The following is a 21366-nucleotide window of genomic DNA, read 5'->3' as shown; positions in this document are numbered from 1 at the left end:
GCACGTGCCACCTCGAAAACGAATACCAAGAAACGCGATTTTAAGACGAGTAAGATGTTTTGAAGAAACGGGCGGCGTCGCATCAGAGTTTCTGGTGGTACTCGTACAATTGGTATTCCGGTAAATATTCAAAGCACCAGGCGGTAACTTTAAGACGAATTTTGCCCGAAGACTTACGCTACCACCCATTTAAAATACAAATTGTTTATAAGTCGAATGATCCTGACAAAGAAGCCGCTTTACGTTTCTGCAAGAATTCTTCAGAAATGTTAAATAACGATCGAAACGTTCTCAGCGGGCTTATCATCATGTAGGCTCAGTCTCATCAACCTAATAAAATAGTTTTGATCGACCTAATTGCTCCAATTCCAAGTTTTCTAGGCCGGACAATCCTTCGGGCACCTTCAATCGTGTCCTTTTTGGTTACATTTGTTAATAATTGTCCAAACTGCCAAATTTAAAGTTTTTGCGTTATCTGCTTGTGGCGAACCATCGCTTTTCTTCATTTCCACAGTAGTCTGTGGTCCTCGGGGCACGTGAAATATACGTGTGAACAGTTATTTAAAGCATTTTTAATAATGTTTGCTTATCGAAGGAATTAACACAATGTGGCAGACCATGTGTTTTCATCGAAACCAAAATACTGAATTTTTTTGATAAGCCCTTTTTCGCGATAAACTCAAAATGAACATGTGAAATACGTCTAAGTTTACGGTCATATAACTTATTTACGAAGCAAGGAAAATTCATCTTCTAAAAGATTTTGAAGGGGTTGTTTATATGCTTTTTCCATCCCTCTATGTGAATTTGTAACTTCAAAGGAGGGAGACAAAATATTGCATGGCTTCAATAAGCTGGTACTGCCGCTCGTATAAATAGGCGAAATTTAACCGTTTTGGGGCAAATGTTCTTACCTTTCCTCATTTCACGTTTTGGTGACATTCAACGGCCCCCAAGATCTCCGGATCTGGTAGCACCAGATTATTATTATTTTTTTTTTTTTTTAGGTTTATTCAAACGCAAAAGTGTGGACCGCTCGTCCTCAGACAATGCAAAATTTAAGAGATCGGCTTAGGCAAGCGGTAAAGGGTATTTTGATCAAGATTGGTTTCGAAACGTGTTAGAGAATTTTAGGAAGATACGGCAAACGTGTGCGTCGATGAGCGTGGCGGACATTTTGAGGGGACAATTTCCAAACAATGAGAAATTGCAAATTATCAGAGCCCATGTTTCAGTACTGGCCGTTAGAGTCGCTACATTCGTTTCCTCACCGCAAGCTTTTTAAGTTAGTTCGCTCTTGTTGCCGGACCCTGTATAAGCGCGAATCAAGACTTGAAATCGGTTGTAAAGGGAGCGTTTTAAATAGAAATAAGCTCATTGTTATGGTACACGAACTTTGCAATTTTCCGCCCAACTTTAATCTCCGAGTTGTTTTAAGCACGTGTATCAACTTGTAATTCCAACTTTGAAATTCTAAATTTAGATTCAGAGACCGCGGAGCATTAATATTGTTCTGGGACGCCAGAATTTTTGAAATGTACGTTTTGGAACAACAGACATGGATATTGATATAACCGTTAGACCAGAATTTATGTTTCATACTTCCATTTTGGCCCGGTGAAATTTGTAATGCGTATGTATATATACTCGATAAAACTACCAATTATGAGCAGAACAAAACTTTTCAATTCAATATTTCGGCTTGCCAGCAGCGATGAAATTTCTCGTCAATTTTGTTATGCAAACGAAAATTTGTTTGTTACGTGGACAAAAATTACACTAAATTTGCAGTTCGGTTTCCATCTTGGTAAGCGAATCATAACCCCGCGGACTGTCCACCTTGAGGCCAGTCCTTCAGACCCCGGGATTAGTTCGTCTCGATACGACGTCATAGTGATGTAAATCACGTAAACATGACGGGAACCTTCAACGTTAGGACACTCCTAAGCCGTCCATGCGCAGGGTGTCCACGCGAAGGCTCACCCCTCCCCCCCTAACGTTTCAATACATCGGAGTAGACCCTTAAGTTTCGGTATGTATCTTTGAATTCGAAATGAAACGCAGAATTTGAATGTGCAACAAAGCAACGTCTAATTGTCCAAAAAGCGCAATATTAAGTTGGAACGCGTCATCAAACACCCTGTATAAAACTGCTCACTACCTTGAAAAACTACACGAGCGTTCAAGTACTTTTTATCCATTTCAATATTTCAAGAAGCTAGAGGGGGGTGGGATTTTTCGCGGGGACGCCCCGTAGGCGATTTTGACATTTACCGAATTTCGAGAATCTCTGTGACGAAAATCGGGTTTCGACGAACGGGTGCGAATGAAACGAAACAGTTTTCTCTGTTTCTCTACGTGCATGGTACCGGTCGCTCGTGATGAAATAGGCAGTCGGTCGCGAAACTTCCAGGCTTTGATTAAACGAAATGAGCATAGGGTGGTCCGCATTCGAGGCGTGTCGTTGGGATCGCGGGAACTATAAGAGATGCGGGGTCGTTTAAACTGAGGCAAAATCGCGCGTTTAACGCCCGAGAAAGTACCGCTCCGGACCCGCAAAGATTCCGAACAATCCCGGAGACGTCCAGAAAAAAACGAAAATTTGCTGTATTATTTTTATTTTTTCCGTCTTTATTTGAAGAGCTATTTCAAGACAAATGTCACCGGCCCTACTGCCATACAACACTGACCGTTAGGTACTACATTCTATAACTTACCTGTAATGTTACAAATGTTAACAAAATAAAGTACGAGATTATGATTAAATAAACCTCATTCATTGTAGGCTTCGACACCACTGTGAGTAAAACTGAAACAAAGAAACGGGTCCACCTTGAGTTGCAGTAAATAAAAATGATAATACATGTATAATGTGCAAATAAATAAAAATAAAATAAAAAAAACAGAAAATACGGCGTGTCAATGACACCCGAATATCGACTAGACAACATTGACGAGAATTTGATTTTCAGTTTCCCCCGCACGGTCCTGGATAACGATTGGGAAAACTCAGTCAGTCAAGCTCCTCGCGGTTCGACTTCGGATCGAGACTCCTCCCAGACTTATAATTTCTCGGTGTTCGGGGTGAGCTATATGAAACTTCATGGAAAGAAACTCATTACTTAGAATCAAGTCGCTCAAAAGCAGCCTAAAATAATCTCTGAGGCATTCTAAAATGGTACATTGTCATACAATGAGACACTTAATTCCCGTTTAAATTCCCCGCGGAATAATATGCGAAACCGTTGCCGATGTTCCAAAGCTGAAAACTCGAATCGCTTTAAAGTCGCCTCGAGATTATCTTATTGTCTTTTAAATCCCTTTTATGCCTTTTGTCGGTATTTGGATCTGCTCTACAATTGAAAATTTTGATGGCAGTTGAGATGAGGATTGACTGTTTCGCCTGTTATTAATTCAAACGATTCGTTTTTCGACAAGATGGACGTTCAGCTCACCCCCCCCCCTCCCCAGCCCCCCACGAGAGTCGTTTTCGCGGGCGAGTAAGTCGGAGCGGAGAAAATTTTGGTCGAGGGGTAATAAACGACAAATAAAGATTTACTTACCACCATAAACAGCGATACAGCAAGCTGAAGTACACATAAGTACGACTAAATAATCTAAGCGAGTTGAGTCTTTGAAATAGGAGTGGGAGTCTTCATCTCGGGGCAGGATGAAGTCCACTGCTCCCAGTAATAAAAACGCTATACAAAGCAACAGCAGCAGCGATATCAGGTTTGTCATATTGCTTTGATTCATTTTAAGAAAATATCTTTGGTACAACATTTCTACCTGGAAAGGAAGAAAATCTTTAAAACAGAGTACTACGTCGGAGGCAATGTCGTGTCCGTCCAATTTCCAGAGTGTAAACAATGTATTCCTGCAGTTTTACTCATTCCTAAAATGTATTCGAAAATAATCACATACTAAATTCAAAAAAACCAATTTATTCTATGCATTTTAAGCAGGCAAGAAGACCGACGAGATCCTCAAGATAAATGACGAGATGAGCGCTTGAGATGGTTTCAAAGAGGGAAATAAAACACTTAGAGCAACGTGGACTTCCACAGATTAATTTATAGATTGAAATCTCTTTTATTCGAAAACTTCTATCTAAGGCACCCAATCTGTCTGCACAATATAAAATCCTACAAATATTAAAAAATCGACGAAGCAAATCTCGCGAATTTTTTGAGCTTCCAGCTGATATGGAATTACTTTTGTGCGAACACGTGCTCCATACGGAAACGACCATTATTGACCTTGGAATTTTATTTGTTCGCGCAGCTTTCGCGCAGCTTTCGCTCAGCTTTCGCTCAGCTTTCGCGCAGCTTTCGCGCTCCGGATTGAGCGCCAGTGCTGAAACATCAACGCAATCAACGTAGGATCCAGCAGTCAAATCAACCACCGTGTACACAGTTTTTAATTTCGTTGCATCGCGTATTCTGATTTATGTCGAGACTCCGTCGGGACGGTGGTCGATTGTAAACGGAGTTAGGGCTAAGTTATCGTTGGGGAGATGATGTGCCCCTTTGGCACGCCCGCGGTGGACTTTGGCTGGCGCCTGAGAATTCCCGCCGAGTCACTTTGCCGGCGTCGGTATTACTTATGATAAGCGTCCTCGGTCTTTATGATGCAGACGCAATTGCCGCCGACGAAGGAGCTCTTATCCGCTTCGCCGCCGCGATCCGATGCGGCGGGTAGCGCACGTGACGTCGATGGCACCCCCAACCGGGGTGCGCCCGTGGTGCGCCGCCGGAGGGTTTAGTATTCAAGACTTTCCAGCAGACGAGGAATTCCTATTCTGTTCCAACCCCGATTCCTGCTGATGTTCGATTCGGTTTCGATGTGAAGACAAAAGCCGCGTCCACCCTCATAAAGACACCCAGCTTTGAGCCGTGCCCCTAGGCTAACGAAATGAAAACCTACATTAATGAAGGAGCAAGTGTTCCGTAACGGAATATCAAATTCCGCACGGAACATTCCGTATCGTTTCACTTTAGACATCTAAACGTAAAAATTCATTCTTTTCCTCATTTCTTTATCTGGAAACGAGCCCGTGACGTATCTGTTTTATTTATTTCTGGCGTTTCTGCTTTTAATCTAATTTATCGGTTCTGAAATACGTCTATTGTTTAAATTGTTCTCATAAATTCTCGTGTATGAATGCGAAGTGGAGGTTCTACTTAATATGAAAAAGATAGTTATTTCCAGAACACTACGTCATCTGATAGATTTGAAACATTGCCTGCAGTTATCTCAATCTGTAAAGCGATTAAGGACGCAAATTTTGCAAGTATGGTAATGTTGCTCCGGAATTTGACGTCAGAGAGAGTACACTATACGGAACTAGTTTAGGCACATTATTTATGCTAAATATTAAATCGACTTCGAGTTACAGAGCCCGGAGCAATTAATATCTTGGTAAAACTTCCGGGACCCCAAATAGGATTTCTATAACAAAGTTTTGGTTTAAACTGGATAATATCAAACAGGAGTTGCTTTCAGGCGATAACTTTCAGGATTCAGGACAAATTGGGACTTACGCCTTCTTTATAAACTTAAGAACACAGGTCTCGGTATTAGTTTTGCAACTTCAGTATTAGGTCAGCGTTTTGTTATTATACAGGGCATTATTTAAGTACGTGACAAAACTTGAAAGGGTGATTCTTTGAGTGATTTTAAGACGAAAACTTTATGTGATCATAGGTCCCGCAATGCTTCACTTCCGACATACGGGGCGTCGAACTTTTTCTTGTCGTTACGTATTTAAAAAACTTCTAGATAACAAGAATACGAAAAACGACGTTGAAGTTCGATGGCAGTTTTTGGAGTGGTGCGAAGAGATCTTTAAAGCTGAAAATTCTTCGGATTTCATTGTCGGCGGCGCAGCTGGTGCGCAGGGGTAACGCCAAAAGTTTAACGAAAACCAAACAAAAAAAACTTTATTAAAATTGTATAGCTGAATGAACAATACGCATTTTTCGTAAAAACACATTTAACAGTAACACAAAACCTACAATAGTTGCTAAAAATGTCCCCTTCAACCTCCACGTTAGCGTTATTACCTCGCCTTAACATCGATTTTCGAACATATTGAAATATTCCCGGTGTATATCTCATCTGATTACATGAACTCCGTATCCGTTGGATTCATTCTTCTTCGGTATTGACTGGAGTCCTATCTGCGAAAGGCTTTACGTGCCACCAAGGGGAAAAATCTAACGGATTTAAATCTGGCGATCCGGGTGGCCGTGATTGGGCTCAATGCGAAAAAATGAAGTGAAAGTTTTTTAAAACTCTGGGGCGCATAAATAACAATAAAATCCATACACAGTCAACGCTGCCAAATTTCACCAAAATCGGGTAAAGATTTTTACGGAAAAAATTTTTTTTAAAGAAAAGTTTGACACCCTGTATCTTGAAAACGCAGCATTACCGCAGCCACGTTTATATAAACTTTTCGACTTAGAATCGCCTAAAGAATCACACCTTGAAGTTTAGTGGACATGTTTTTAAGATATCTCAATTAAGAGTAGATTGACTCATCATATCGTAATTAATCATTTTACGCACCTAACTATTAATTTAAATTTTGACTAATTGGAATTGCATTTTACAATTTAAGCGTGTTATTGTTATTAAACAAGTTGCCAAACCACACTCGTAATTATCTAGGCATTAGTAGGTACACGGTCCTTGGTTTTGATTATACCTACAGGAAATATATCGCAGCCAAATCACCCTCAGTGATGTAGGGAATATTAACTAAAATGATGCAGGGATTAGTAGCTAGGGCGAAATAAAATACGTACAACCCTCAAAAGAATTAAAATGTTCAATTTGCAGAGGATCAGGGTCAATAGAGGAATTTTCTGTTGCGAGCAAACGTGTTGAGCAATATTTTGCTAATGTTCTAATCATAAATTTAACTGGGAGAAACTCGTTTTTACATTCTAAAATCCTCTTAAACTGTACATTTTTTTGCTAAAAAAGTCAAAACAGAAAAATGACATAAATATCCAAAGACTGTTCGCGAGACCAAAATCGAAAACAAACACATTTCCAATCGATAAACAAATTAAATTGTTCACGTACTATTTATTAGAGTTTGTGCTACTTTTTTTTACCAAATTTGTACCAGTTTTCCGCAAAAGCTAACCGATAGATGTTGAATCGCAATTCACCATTGAATTTAGTTGTGAAACACCTTTAACGTTAGTCGTTACTTGATTCACGCTCCAGTTTTTGAAAATCCGCCATTTTGTGCTGCCGGTGACGTAAGGAATATTAAAAAAATAATAAACAAACGTCACAAGATGGCGCTTTTTGTCCTATTTAATGTGGCTTTTGAATGTCAAAAAAGCATTATTAGTTGAAAAATTTTCGGGGGGTAGAATTTAGAGCCGGACGGTATATATATACACGTCTATGCAACTGTACTTGCGTGGGTTTTATTAGACGAGGAGCGATAAAAATAGATTTGTCCTGAGGGTGTAATAAAGCTGCGAAACGTTGGCAATTTTACACAACTCATTTCGTTTTTTCGCTGATCCAATTCTCGAGATATACGAAACCAAGACTCATAACTTTCTTGCGCAATGGTTAAACAACATAATCAAATATTTAAGCTGTAAAAGTCCGCAATTTCGTATATTTTACATCATCGTGCAATGCTTCAGCCTGCCTAAAATGGGAAGCGCAATTCCTTAGTTCCTAATAACAGCATTTCGGCTTCGAATGACGTCAATATTACGCACGTGGTCTGCTACGTGTGGATAATAGATTAAAGTTTGTGCAACTTCGACGTCATTCGAGGGCTGTAAATTTCCATGGAAGTTGGAACTTCAAAGATTCATCTCCTAGTTTAAAATGTTGAATCCTAAAATATATAAGTCGCGACATTCCCTTAAACTACCTTAGCATTAAACTCAGTATTAAATTTAGTATTAAAGGGCCGCAGATTTTCTCTGCTCTATATGGTGACGTGCCGTACGCAGCCACGTGCTCATTTCTCTAAAAACAAAACACTTCTGCCGCGCTGCTATTTCCTGGATGATCATAGAACTAGAATACTCCCGAACGCTAATGGATGATGACATGTTTTCCCTAATTTTGTATATATTACACAATTAATAATCTCTATAGGGTTCATCCGGGTAATTTTCGAGAGATCGACAGTAACCGACAGAGAATCGATAACAGAGGTATATCACACGATTCCAGAGTAAATTTTCCACACTTACTTGTTCATTTTTAAACTGATGAGTACTACAAAGCTTCCTCAATAGCCGGAGGAGTTTCCGAAAGACGCCGGGCATCTCTTTCTTGGATGCCGACGAGACAAGAAGCTCGTCCTCTACCTCCCTATTCTCCGGATCGGGAGAATTTGGCCCGGAGCCATTCTCTCTATTCGGTGGTGATCTCGTTATGCTGCCGACCTAAAATAAAACATAATGGACGTTCAAATTTTGACTATTTGTTCGCTTATAATATCTTTCTACATAGGAAAAACCCAGACTGTGCCTTAAAGCGAATTTGCTTAGCCGTTTGCTCAGTAGATTCGCACAAGTGAAGTCATATTTAATTGATAGCATCGCCTTTAATCACTTATTTTTCCGCATAGCAAGTGATATTAGGGCTGAACTACAAAAAAGTCGAGAGATATATTTTTCAGCATCTTTGCCATTAATTGATCTGGAAAAACTCAGAGAGCCCCAACTAGTTCCCAGCCGTAAGGTTGAATATTTGAATGGCGGTAGAAAAAGGATTTCATGTCAGTTACGCTCCTGAAGAACCTAACGGTATTTTTACTACCTCTTTCTTTGTGAGAAACTAGACAATTGAAATATGATACACGGCGACGTTCATCGCTTGGGGAGGCGAATGGCAAGGTGAACCCCGAGATGCGCGGGGAGGCGCCGTGCTTCACAATGCGTTTCTCCTTAGACATAAATTATGTAACTTCTCAAATAACTTAATCAAAATACAAAAAAACAACATCGCTGGAGGGAACTCAAGTAATCAGGATGTGATGAAGCCAATGTAGGAGTCGTATAAATTAATCACGGTTAAATATCCTAGAGTCGACTTCTCTAACAAAGGGTGTTACAAGAAACATTTAATCGAGTTTAGGCAAGATACATTCTCTGAGGAATGCCCGGGTTTAATAATTCAATGCATATACGCAAACTTTTTGAACTGGGGTAAAAGTGAGCTCTGATTCCGAGGGAACTCAATTAAATAAAGAAGTTAGAATGCAGCTGGAGCGGTGGCCGAAACAAAGAAGTGAGAAATAATGCTTTGAGACTTGGTAAAGTCGACGGAAATTGATTTTAAAAGCAACTAACTACTGGTAGTGAGAACGATGGGAAGCAAAAAACCTGGAGATTGATTCTAGCTTGACTGTTCAAAAGCTTAAATGGAGGAGTTACATACAGGACGTTTCAGAGAGAAAGGGACGTGAGTTGAGGGCGATTGGATTATCGAAAATGTAGTAAAATCTTGCCACAACAAGGGCTCTGGCCTGACTTTTCTTCGAGATATACCGAGTGATTCGTAATTTGACACAAAAAATTAAGGAACGTGTACGGTTTGATGTTCCGGTTAAAAAATGCAAAATAAAATTTTTTGCTGGCAGGCCCTGGTTTCCGAATTATTCAAATTTAAAGGTTCCGCATGTCGCCATTTTTCATCGTAAATAATAGTTATATAATAATTATGTTTAATTTTTTTATTATTAGCAATTCAACAGAAAAAAAAAATTTATCATAACAAGTGTTCAAAAATATATTATCACCATTAGCGCGGGTACGGGCTTGCCAGCGCGAAATAAGCGAATCGTACGCTGATTGCATATTTTGTCCATTTTGAATGTATTCGATTGCATTAATTATTCTTTGCATTAATTGCTCGTGGCTATCAATTTCTACTGCATAAGCCAATTGTTTGAAAAGTCCCCACGCGAAATTATCCAAATGATTCAAATCAGGTGGTCTCGGAGGTCACAGTACCTGATCGCGCCCGATCAATGCGCAAACTTTGAAGCGTAATAACTCGGAAACAAAGCCAGCTAAACTTTCATTTTACATTTTTCAACCAAAATCTGCACATCAATTGTAAAGGATTTGTAATTTTTCCCATCTAGTTTCGAATCACTTTGTACGGATACCTTTTAAATGTATATTAAATAGGACAACTTTGATGAAATCTCCAAAGAGGTAGCTGGGAAATTCATTACGTGAGCCGCCATTGAGCAATACGAATAAATATGGATTTTTAGATTTTCCTAGTTTTTAGACCGCCACGTTCGGTTGAAAAAGGCACATTTACCAACAAAAACTGCCTTATCTGATAGAAAATTAATGTGGACTTTAAAAATGTAATCGTACTCGCGTTTTGAGGGGTACGAAATGGAGAAATGGCTGGTTTAAATAAATGAAATTGGGTTTTCGGCAACATTTACTAAAATGCCTAAATCCGGAAGAGGAGTCATCGTTCTTACTGCATTTAACTACGTTTTAGACGTTCTTCCACTCTCGACCTATGGCTCTTTCTCTCTTAAGCGCCCCGCATATTCCTCGGGGAGAGTATTCTGGGCTATAAGACGACCGGAACTATAGTGGTGCTGAGTAAGAGTCAAAGCTCAATTAGAACCCGACCCTCGTGTATACGAACACACATAAGGAATTTATTTATTTATGTGAGATTGCTGTTGTGGAGACAGCAATTCGGTTCTTCACGCTGTAAAAATTGCTGCCCTACGACGATAGGTGAGCCAGGCTTAAGCGATGATTCAACAATTTGGCTTTAGCCAAAGCTGTATAAAGCGATTAAAGAGATTTAAAACGATTTTTATAATTACACTTTTAATGGCCTAGATAGCGGTCTTTAGAAACGTTTTAATCGACTTAAAATGCTCCAATATCCTAAAATTTTGTATAGAATGTTTTGGCATCCACAACCTAGAACGTTCCCTGGATTTATGGATTATCTTGAAAAATTAGTATTTCGATATACGATGAAATTCATAAGATCATCCGCATGCCATGCGCCAGCAGTAACCTATTTCAATTTCAATCTAAATCGAATTTGATTATTATAATTCGGAGTTACGCCTTAAGGGTGGCTCAGGGAGGAAATGTTCAAGTTGTACTGCTCAGCGTCACCAGACCAACGCATCGACATTTTGAATAATTTGTGTGGTGCCGCTTTGCGCAAACAAATTAAAATAAAATCTACTAAAACTCGATGAAACATGCACGTAACCGTCTTAAAGAACCATAAGGCCGTAGTGTCTTAGACGAGACATTTGCGGATACGGGTTTTTATACTCAGGTGTCCTCCATCGTCGCACTGGGCAGTTCCTAAAAATTTGATCCAGCAGTTCTGAAACGTCCTGTATAGCCGTTTCGCGCATTCAAAAGAACTAATTTTATTGTTCTTTTAACTGGAAATCTCATAAATGTCGCCAAGTTTTATTCTTGTAGACATTAATTAATGGAAATAATTATCGCAACGAAAGGTTCCAATAATTAATATCCGCCTCCCGTTGCCTACAAAGGCGATAAATTTACGTTCTTTAAATTTGAAGTTATTAGCAACTATGCGGCCGAAAACCTGGTTTTCACTCCCAGCGAAATTGATATTGAATTCAGTCCAAACTGGACCAAAAACTGCTTGCATCGAGTCGGATCGACGGGGACCTCCAGATGTATTTTTGGGTTTCGTGAGTTGCCCACATTACTGTGGTCAACGAGCCTCAAGGCCTACGGGTAAATTGTAAAAGTCCGAAGTTAATTTGGAGTAGTTACCCAAAATGGAAGTCGAGCTATGACGTGTTTGTGCGTGCGAGTAACTCGAAGGCAAAATTTCAGATATCTGGGACACCGCAAGAGGAGGACTTTTAAGTTTCGAAGATTCACGAAACGTCCATTTAATGTATAAATCACTGTGTAGCACATTGACGATGCATGATGTGTCTGATGAAAATTTATTCGTTGTGGTCAAAGTAGCAATTAGATTTTATTGCGGGGGCATCCCCGGAAGTGCCCAATCTGACATACATGCAGTAGTGGAGAGCAACTTTTAAGTAATTTAATTATTAATTAGTTTAAAAATGATCTGATCCCAGCTAAGCCAGCTGGACTCATTTCAATAGAGGTTGAATATAGAGGTACCACCACATAAGGACATACTTTGACCATCGGAGGTATCAACATTTATTTTATGTTTTTATACCGATAACGTTCTATTGGGGATGGAAAGAGACAGAGCAACATTTTCAACGATACGAAACGTTTAAACAACTTTTCCTTGATAATCATTTCAACTGGAAGTTTACATCAGCAAACATGCCCAGAGGAAAACATTTGTCTTTGGAAGTAAAACTATTATTGTTAATTTACGTGAGAGTGGTCGAAAGCAGGCTTGAACAAGCTTATGGACCTAAACAAGTCCATTGTTTCCGGACAAAATCGTGCGTTCGGGAATGGTCCGGTCAAGGAGAAACCCGGAAGGCCAAAAAAATCCAATAGATATGAGGACAAACAAATTATAAAATTTGCAAAAAGCGAACCTTCCATTGGCCCTGACACGATCAAACGCCGTATTTCTGGAGGACTTGGAATCGAAGCCTTTCCTAGGATTATGAGGAATAGATTGATGGAAGCTAAGTTGTATGGCAGAGGGCCAAGCCAAAAAATCGCTCTTATCAACGAGAAACAGACGGGCTCGTTTCGATTTCGCCAAATCACATTTGCGCCGGACAGAGAAAGACTGGACAAAGAGTCATTGGGAGCGAGGAATCAAAATTCTGTTAATTCAACAGTGACGGCACGGTCTATGCAAGACGCCCTGAGGGTAAAAAACTTAATCCCAAACGCTCCACAGTCAAGCACGGAGATGGGTCGATGATGGTCCGGGGCCATTTCTCGGACTAGGGTGTTGGTCCGATCCACAAAATAGCAGGCGGCATGGGTAGGTTTCAACATATAGGGACATCTTGGAGAACCAAATGGTGCCACATGCCCTTACGACGTATTTTCCAACGGGATAACGATCCCGAGCATGCGTCGAAACACGTGAAAGCATGGTTTAGGGGAGGAAATGTCAACGTTCTGGAACGGCCTTCGCAATCCCCCGATCTCGATCCGATCGGGAACCTCTGGGGAATTTTAGACCAAAAGATCCGGGGGAAAAAGTTGCGCGAGTACCGATCGATTATTCGAAACATTGAGGGAAGCCTGGTGCAGCGTGGATCCCACGGTGACGTCAAAACCGATAAGGTCGATGCTCAACAGATGCCAGAAGGTCGAGGGTCTTTTTCACAAAAAACGATAAACAATACTGTTTTTGCTTCGTTTTTACGGATAAATGTTTACATTCCTCGAGAGTCGCTCTGGTTTTTGCCATTCCAAGAACGTTATCGGTATAAAAACATAAAATAAATGTTGATATCTCCGATGGTCAAAGTATGCCCTTATGTGGTGGTACCTCTATATTCAACCTCTATTGAAATGAGTCCAACTAGCTCAGCTGTGATTATATCATTTTTTCTTCAAGTCGCTCCACATTTTTCCGTTGCTGCACACGTGACATTTTTTTAAGTGTTGGGCCGGGCATTTCCAGGACCGTCCTCCTACAGATTTCCTAATTAAACCCCCTGCGTCCATCGAGGTCAATTGAGCTCGTCAGCGTTGACCTTGCTTTATCAACGGTTAATTTCCGAACTCCAAATAATTGCCGGAATATCAAAAGGGACATATTTTTGTCCCGGATAAAAAACGTCCTGACCGAATCTAATAATCAGTGTTACTGTTTAAAAGCGGCGCAAAGCAAAACACTGATAAATTGTACATTCCGCCTCGTGGGTTCCATTTGTTATTACTGAATATTACGACTTTTAGGACATGAAACAAACATCATCACGGCAAAAGCATAAAGAGGTAGAGGAGCTTTTTTCCATGCTGTGGCATCAATGGGGTAGCATTGTTCTGCATATTGTGTTCCGCGGAATAAGTTTTGTTTTAGAGTTGTTCGAAACAAAATGTGGAACTTTAGATGAAATTTTATTATGAAGAACACACTGGCGGGAAGGGAATGCCTTGAGGCATCCAATCAACGTTGAATTGAGGAATAAACAGTCGAAAATTGGACGCATTCGAACTGCAACGGGATATTGGTAACATGTCGGCGACGGCATTAGAATTGAAGATTTTTAGATGGGAAAGTTGGGCGATTCGGATAAATCACATCACTAAAGGCACTAAAAAGTAAACACTCGTTTACTTCGCTCCGCATTTACGAAGGCAATTCTTGCGAGCACGCAATATCACCATTAAAAATCTTTAGCGTCGTCCAGCAAATCAGCACTTGTAAAATTGAAGAATGATTTAAATTTATTTTTTCCTCCAGCCGACTTTATTTAAAAACTTTCCTCTCTCGTAAATCTTTCGTCTGACACACAGACCACCTGCCAAAAACGTTATTTACGATACCCTGTAATTCGCCGTTGTCGCGAAAACAAAGAAGTTGAAGAAGAGCTCGATGACCAGAGTAAGACTAATTTTCCGAAATGAATTTATTTACATCAGGCCTACCGGAAAGTTCCGTCCGGTAACTTCGCATCAAGTTTAAACATGCGCGCGCATGCTCTTTCGCGCCATACATGGCCGCGGCTCTTCATAGCTGCATGTGCATACGCGTTTCCTCCGAAATTAACTGCGGTAAAGATATCTCACGTCTTTATTCAGCTAGGGGCGATCGTGAAAACGCGGGTAATAATAGAGTTCATTTGAGACGCCGTGTGTTTTACGAACTCCAACGGGGTAGAAATGCTACGTCGCAATTTAGTGAAAGTTTTTGAGGGAGGTGCCGTTTCAGAAAGGACATGTAGGAGACGGTTCGAAAAAATTGAGGCGGCTGATTTCGATCTTGGTGATAAGGCTCTGGGCGGCCATCCCCGATCGATGACGATGTTGCAAAGACCGTGGTGCGCCAAGATCTAACAACGTCGGAGACCGCGGAGAAACTTAACTCGGCTCAACGAACCGTTTCGGACCACATTCGGAAGCCAGGATTGGTCTACGAATATTCCAGATGGGTGCCTCACGAGTTAAGTGAAGAAAATTTGCATGACGTCATTGGCGCATCTCTCCTTGCTCGGACCAATAGCGAACCTTTCTAGGACCATACGATAACTGGGGACGAAAAGTGGAAAAGAACGTATTAAACCATCGTAAGGAAAAGAGCGTACTGTAACCTGCCCCCTCCGCTCCTAAACCTGGATTGAGCTTTAAAAAGAGAATGCGTATGTGTATATGGTGGGACATCCAAGGACCGATCCGTTACGAGCTTTTGAAACCCAACGAAAAGCTCAATTCGGTGAAACACTGTTGGCAAATGGACGAGTTGAAGAAAGCATTCCAAGAAAGTGTGGATGATGGAGATGTTCAACAGGAAGCAAATCGCATTGCACCACGACAATGCCCGATCACATGCAGCTTCGGCGACAGGAAATTGCAGAGCTACGCTGGAAAATCCCTTGGCGTCCACCGCACTCCCCAGACCTTGCACCCTCTGATTTTCACTTGTTCCTCTCTTTGCGAAATTTTTCGGCGGGAAAAAAGTTCGAAAATGAAGAAGACGTCAAAACGGCGCTTCTTGAGTTTTTCGTCTTCGAAGGCGAGGCGTTCTTCACAAGAGGGATTTACACGTTGCCGTCGCGCTGGCAAGAAGTCATAAACAATAATGGGAATTATGTCGTACAGTGAGTGTCGTTAGATGGACCAAAAACTGCATAATTTTCTTCTTCTTCATAAACGGACGGAACTTTCCGGTAGACCTAATGAATTCAAGAGAACGGTCGGAATTTCGAACACATGTCACGAGAATGAACCTAATAAGAAAGCTTTTTCCATGTTTTCGCGCCGACTGAACAAGTCATGAAGTTCAAGGAATCGAAAATGATTTTGTCGCAGGGAAACTGCGCGATTGGGGGGAATTTTACGAGAGTCGAAAAATTTCAAAATGAAGTCAGCTGGTGGCAGAAAAAAAATCAAAATGGTTCCTACAGGAGGTGACGAAAGTGCAGAGTTTTATTCACGAATCACGCGCCATTTTTAATATCTCCATGCATGGATGAAAGATCCCGCTTGGTCATTTTTAGGTCCAAAACTTGTGAAAACCTAAAAAATCGTTTAGCAACTAAGTTCCATAACTTGGGACCATGAGAAAGCGACAGTGACGCGGCGACCATGTTCACGCCGCAAATGGACGATTCAGAGGACAAATTGTGAAACGATCCAACTAGGTAGTGATGCTTCAGTGGTGGTACCACCCGCTTAGTTTTAATTTGAGTTTCAAATTCACAGCAGTACCTGTTCGCGGAGAATCGCGGATCTGTAAAAAATCTCAATTATTTTCCTCAAATTACCATCTATCAGTTGCGTAAAATATTCATGCAATTTATTTCAACAGTTTTATCAAAGTATATCCTCGATTTAAGTATTTAAGGAACAGTCCGAGACACGCGATTTCCGCATAAAATTATCCGATCAACAACCCGGAAGGGGCTGTAAAAGATGGAGTTGTCCTACTTGGAATGCGGTTCTCGTCCGAATCGTTCCAGATTTTATGAAATTGAATTCCCCTCAAATTGCCGATTTTATTTTCGGAGAATTTGGAGGAAATGTGCCGAAAACCCAGAGAAATTATCTTCTTTCGCTTTCAAAAGTCTTAAGGCGCACGCGGGGACGGGGGAGGGTGCGCCTCGACGCATAAACCGCCGAAAGTCCCGGGTAGAAAAAATGATTCAGAGCTTTCTCTAAAACGAGAACTACCGGAAATCCACATTGTAAAGTTGAATTTGAACTTTAAGGAGAAATATCCGGCCGAGAATTGAAGAGCCTCTTTAGAAGTTTGGTAAACAAAAAATAATTAACTTTCCGCAATATTGTGTGATCATTTTGGACTGGGCTTATATCTCAAAAGTAATTACATTGTTTGAAGTTGGGCTTTGTCCTATTTCCCTGGAGGAACTTTTTCATTACTGTTTGACAGTGGATTTGCTCCTACAGCAAACATCACCGGATTATATAGAAAGTTGCCTCTGTCATGTTTAATGCCCTGGATAAAGACGGATTATTCGCCAAGGAATACAAACATGTTTATGTGATTTTGCTCATACTTACTGCTATAAGACTGGATGATAAACTGCCTTTCTCCTTAGAACCGAAATGCTCGATCACTTGCCAGTTGCTTTTCCTGACGCTCTCCCCACCGACGCTCCCAGTGCCACCTACCCCCCCTCCTCCACCTCCTCCTCCGCCACCTCCTCCGCCCCCTCCTCCTCCTCCGCCACCGCCTCCGCCTCCGGAAAAAGGGCTAGTCGTAGCTGTTGAGGTGGGCGTTGAAATTGTTGTGTCTGTACCTGGAAAAAAATTAAGTTCAAATGTTCACTTTACCGTTTCCTAAAGGGAATAATTGGTAAACCGAGTAATTGCCGCAAGCTGCATGCCTTCATGCTATATTAAATTCCCTTATATGGGGAGCTTAACCTCAACAGTACACTTTGTGGCTAAACTTGCAAACAGGATTAGGTTTGTTCTAGTTCCGGAAGTCGGGTTTGCATGCTTTAGTTCTGGAACTAATCAGACAAGTGTTAAGATGGATAATTGTTACACGGACATCAAAAACGCGTTCTGAAAATGGTCGAAAGGAAGAACGAAACATGGAGATGATAAATCTAGCCAAAAATGTATCGACAGATTCTGGCGCACAGAGCGGAAATCAGGATTAATTTTTTGAAGCCAATTCCAATGGTCTGTTCAGATTAAACGTTAATCTCGGTTAGTTCTCTTTATAGGAGCGATCGATATTGCTTTTTTCCTTACAGCTTTCATTCGAAGATCCTTTAAACAACTTCGGGGGTTGTCTCAAACTTGTCCATCGCCGTCCAGTGCCTCTCTTTACTGTGGACGTGTCCTGAAACGAAAAAGACTCAAATTTACACGTGCGATATTAAAATTGGTGGTGCGGTGGAAGGGAAAAAAGAAAACTTATTTTTCTCGTATCGATGAGTTGGATAGCGAACGGCACGATTTTCAGATATACAGGGTGTCCCAGCTGAGCTTTGCACCGCTCGAAATCTCAGATTTTGTCCAAACGTGGGAAAACGCCAAAATATGTCGATCGTAATTTGAGGGAGGGCCGAATTTGATCTCGGTTCCGAAGCAATTTCTGCATCCCCCAGCGCCAAGGCCCACCCCTTCAAAAATTTTAAGTGGCGAGAGGGGCCGAGCGACACATCATTTTTCAGCAGCTTCCATTCTCCATGCAACCATGTTTTTTTTCTTTAAGTTTAAGCGATTGATTTCTCAGAATCGCGAAATTGTTATGTGTTCGACGTTGTGTGAACATTTTTTTTTGTTGAGATCAGACTGAGAAACGCTACCTTATCTGCACTTATCTTTAAAATTTGTTACCCCCGTGTATCTCTTTTTTGGGGCCACTTAAAACATAGCGTTAATGCCGCGTCACCCTCACCTCCGCAAACGTCTCGAGAGTGAATCGTTGCCGAGGGCCCTTCGGCCACGTCAGAAATTTTGCAAAACCTGGGAGAAGCTCGTCACAATCGCTCGTCTTACTCTATGGAAATCGGTGGTGGACCCTCAGAGCAACACATTCCTTAAATTGAATTGTTTCCTCATTACCAGTTTTGATTACTTTCACAGTCATCTGAGCAGTGTTCTGCGAAACCGATGACCGAACCTCGGAAAAAAAACGTGTTTGCATAGATAATGGAAGCAGTTCCGAAGTGATGTGTCACGAGGCCCCTCTCACCATTTGAAGTTTTTAAAAGGGTCGCTTTGGGCGCTAGAGGAGTGCAGAAATCACTTAGAAAGCAAAACAAAATTTGGTCCCCCTCCAATTCAAAACTGACGTGGTTTAATAATATTTTTCCCACATTTAGACGAAATCGGTGATTTCACGAGGTGCAAATTTGATTTGGGACACCTTGTAAGGGCATACGAACTAGAGAGAAATATTGAATATCTATAAAAGCATACTAAGAATACTCGTAAAAAATGGTGGAGCTTAATTTTTTTAGCGAATCATTACCGTCCGAACGAATCTCGTGTCACCAACTGTACAGGGCGTCCTAGGACTGTGGGCCACTGCCGGTATCTTGAAAACTATGACTAGGAAAACGTTGAAACTTGGGCGCCATGCTACTAAAGTGGAGATTGAAAACATTTTCGTGAAAATACCACTTCCGGTTATACCGAAAAAGAATCTCGACTCGCTTATTTTAAACTGAACACCCTATATATCACAACAAATTTAGGTTCTGTGGAGCATTATGGATATTAGTCGTGCATACTTAATTTTTACTGTTTTCGACATATTTAGAATTTTCCAAAAAGAATTATAGTTTCAGCCGTGTTTTCGAATAATTCGAAAACGGCTAAGTGCTTTGTGCCGTCTAGAGTTACTAGATGGCGCTGCTCGCCAGAATCCAAGTATGGCGGCGCTCGTGAATTATTCAAACGAAGATTATCTCGATACACCGCAATCCGTTATAATATACAGGGTGTTGCGTTTAAAATAAGCGAATCGACATCAATTTCCGGCGTAACCGGAAGCGGTATTTTCACGAAAATATTTCTAATCTCCACTTTAGTATGGCGCCCAAGTTTCGACTTTTCCCTAGTCATAGTTTCCAAGGTGCGGATGGTGGCCCACATTCCTTGGACGCCCTACATACATATACGTTGAGGATGGCCACCTGGACAAGCAGGTTCGGTGCGAAACTTAGCTAGTCTTCACGCAGCTACAATAGCAGCTGTAACACCAGCCTAGTCTAATGTGACCAGAGGAAGGTGCTTAAATGACTTCCATGAGTGACCCGAGTAAAGCGGTCTGAGAGGTGAATCCAAACGATTCCCAGGGAGAAATGGTCTTAAATGGAAACCGAGGGCGTTCCCGAATTACCTCCATTTATTTAAAAACAGATCTGCACTCTCGAAACAGTATTCCCGCCTTGTCACTTATTATTAATATAGATGGTAACTATTATTACTATGTATTATGAGGAGAAATTGGCTAATTTCCCCGAACCTCCAACTCTATGTGCGTGTGCTCCAAAAAGTAAACTTAAATTGCAGATGGCCATATCGAAGTTGCGAAACTAATTCGGAACTAGATTGAATATTCAGCGGTGGTAGAATAGGCGAACACAGGGAAAATGTATGATTAATTAACTTAACTTGTTCAGTCGAAAAGGCAAACCGTTCGTAATTATTTAGCAGCAATCAGCTTGTAGCTGCTGTACCAGATGAGCGGACTTTTCATCAATCATCGGGACGATTTGTTCATTTATTGTATTCAATTGGCACTTTAAATCACTGAAAAGGCCACAAAAGCTACGTGCACATGACGAAAAAATTCCGACAAAAGCTTTTGCCTGCCGGGAACATTTTCGATATTTCCTTTCCGCGTTAACTGATCGTACCGCGCGGCCCTAAATTATGCGCCCCCCTCCCCCCGCTACCTTTCCTCAAAAATTTATATATTTTTCCAAATTGGGAGGCGGCACCGAAATTAAACGGAACCGAATCCAGAAAAATGCCACGGACTTGCGAGTAGTTTAAAGTAATTCCCCCAAGCTTAAAGAAAATTCGAAACCGCTGGGTATTGAACTTTGAAAATGTAGTCTGAGCGCTTCCAGGACAAATATTTTCCAAAGTTGTAAAGTTACAGTCATCAATATTGGACTTCCAAACTTAGTTGATCGAATAAAACTTACCGGGAGCTCCATATTGACAATCGCAGATGTGCACTCGGATCATATCAATCAATCATCCCGGAAGTTTTCAATATTGGACCACAGTTTCAGTTGAAATTTTTAGTTTATCTTATACCTCCGAATCTAGTGCAGAAGTTCACTAGACAAAACAGATCGATTCGTTCGCATGTTAACGTTAGCAACATTTACAAGGCGCGGACGGTCCCAGGGACATAAGACTGCAATTATGGACGCTTCCGGAGAATTCACACGTTGCTTTAAAATTGCATCTTCACGGACGGATTTCGATAAAAAAAAAACTGCTCCAGGCAGATTAATGCAGATTTCGTTTTTTGCAAATAAACAATCGATTAAATTTTTTTTCTCGAAAACGCATCGGTTTTGCTCCCGCGAAATTTCTCAAAAACCCGAGCAGTTAGAGAGGCTTTGGCTTCGCCATTGCGTCGCTGACCTTAAGATCCAGATCATTTCCCTTGCATGCATCGGCTAGCCATATTGTGAGGTGTTTTATGGATCAAAGTGTGTGGAAGTGTGGGTTTAAGTTCTGTGCAACCCACGAT

At 41.1% G+C, this 21366-nt stretch overlaps 1 protein-coding gene across 1 annotated transcript in view; it reads right to left on the bottom strand.

Annotated features, from left to right (window-relative positions):
- LOC136344226 (adenylate cyclase type 6) overlaps positions 1–21366 on the bottom strand; it is a 117215-nt gene that overhangs the window by 31477 nt on the left and 64372 nt on the right. Inside the window, exons 4-9 of the mRNA XM_066291476.1 lie at positions 17892–17982; positions 17363–17428; positions 17190–17305; positions 8244–8438; positions 3564–3789; positions 2718–2809 (exon numbers count right to left, since the gene is read on the bottom strand). Of these exons, the coding sequence (XP_066147573.1) occupies positions 2718–2809; positions 3564–3789; positions 8244–8438; positions 17190–17305; positions 17363–17428; positions 17892–17982 (786 nt within the window). The remainder of the gene's footprint in view (positions 1–2717; positions 2810–3563; positions 3790–8243; positions 8439–17189; positions 17306–17362; positions 17429–17891; positions 17983–21366) is intronic.

Source organism: Euwallacea fornicatus, chromosome 16 (assembly GCF_040115645.1).
Source record: "Euwallacea fornicatus isolate EFF26 chromosome 16, ASM4011564v1, whole genome shotgun sequence".
In the NCBI taxonomy this organism is placed as follows: domain Eukaryota; kingdom Metazoa; phylum Arthropoda; class Insecta; order Coleoptera; family Curculionidae; genus Euwallacea; species Euwallacea fornicatus.
The sequence above is the reverse complement of the archived record's forward strand: the minus strand, read 5'-3'. Positions and strand labels throughout refer to the sequence as shown.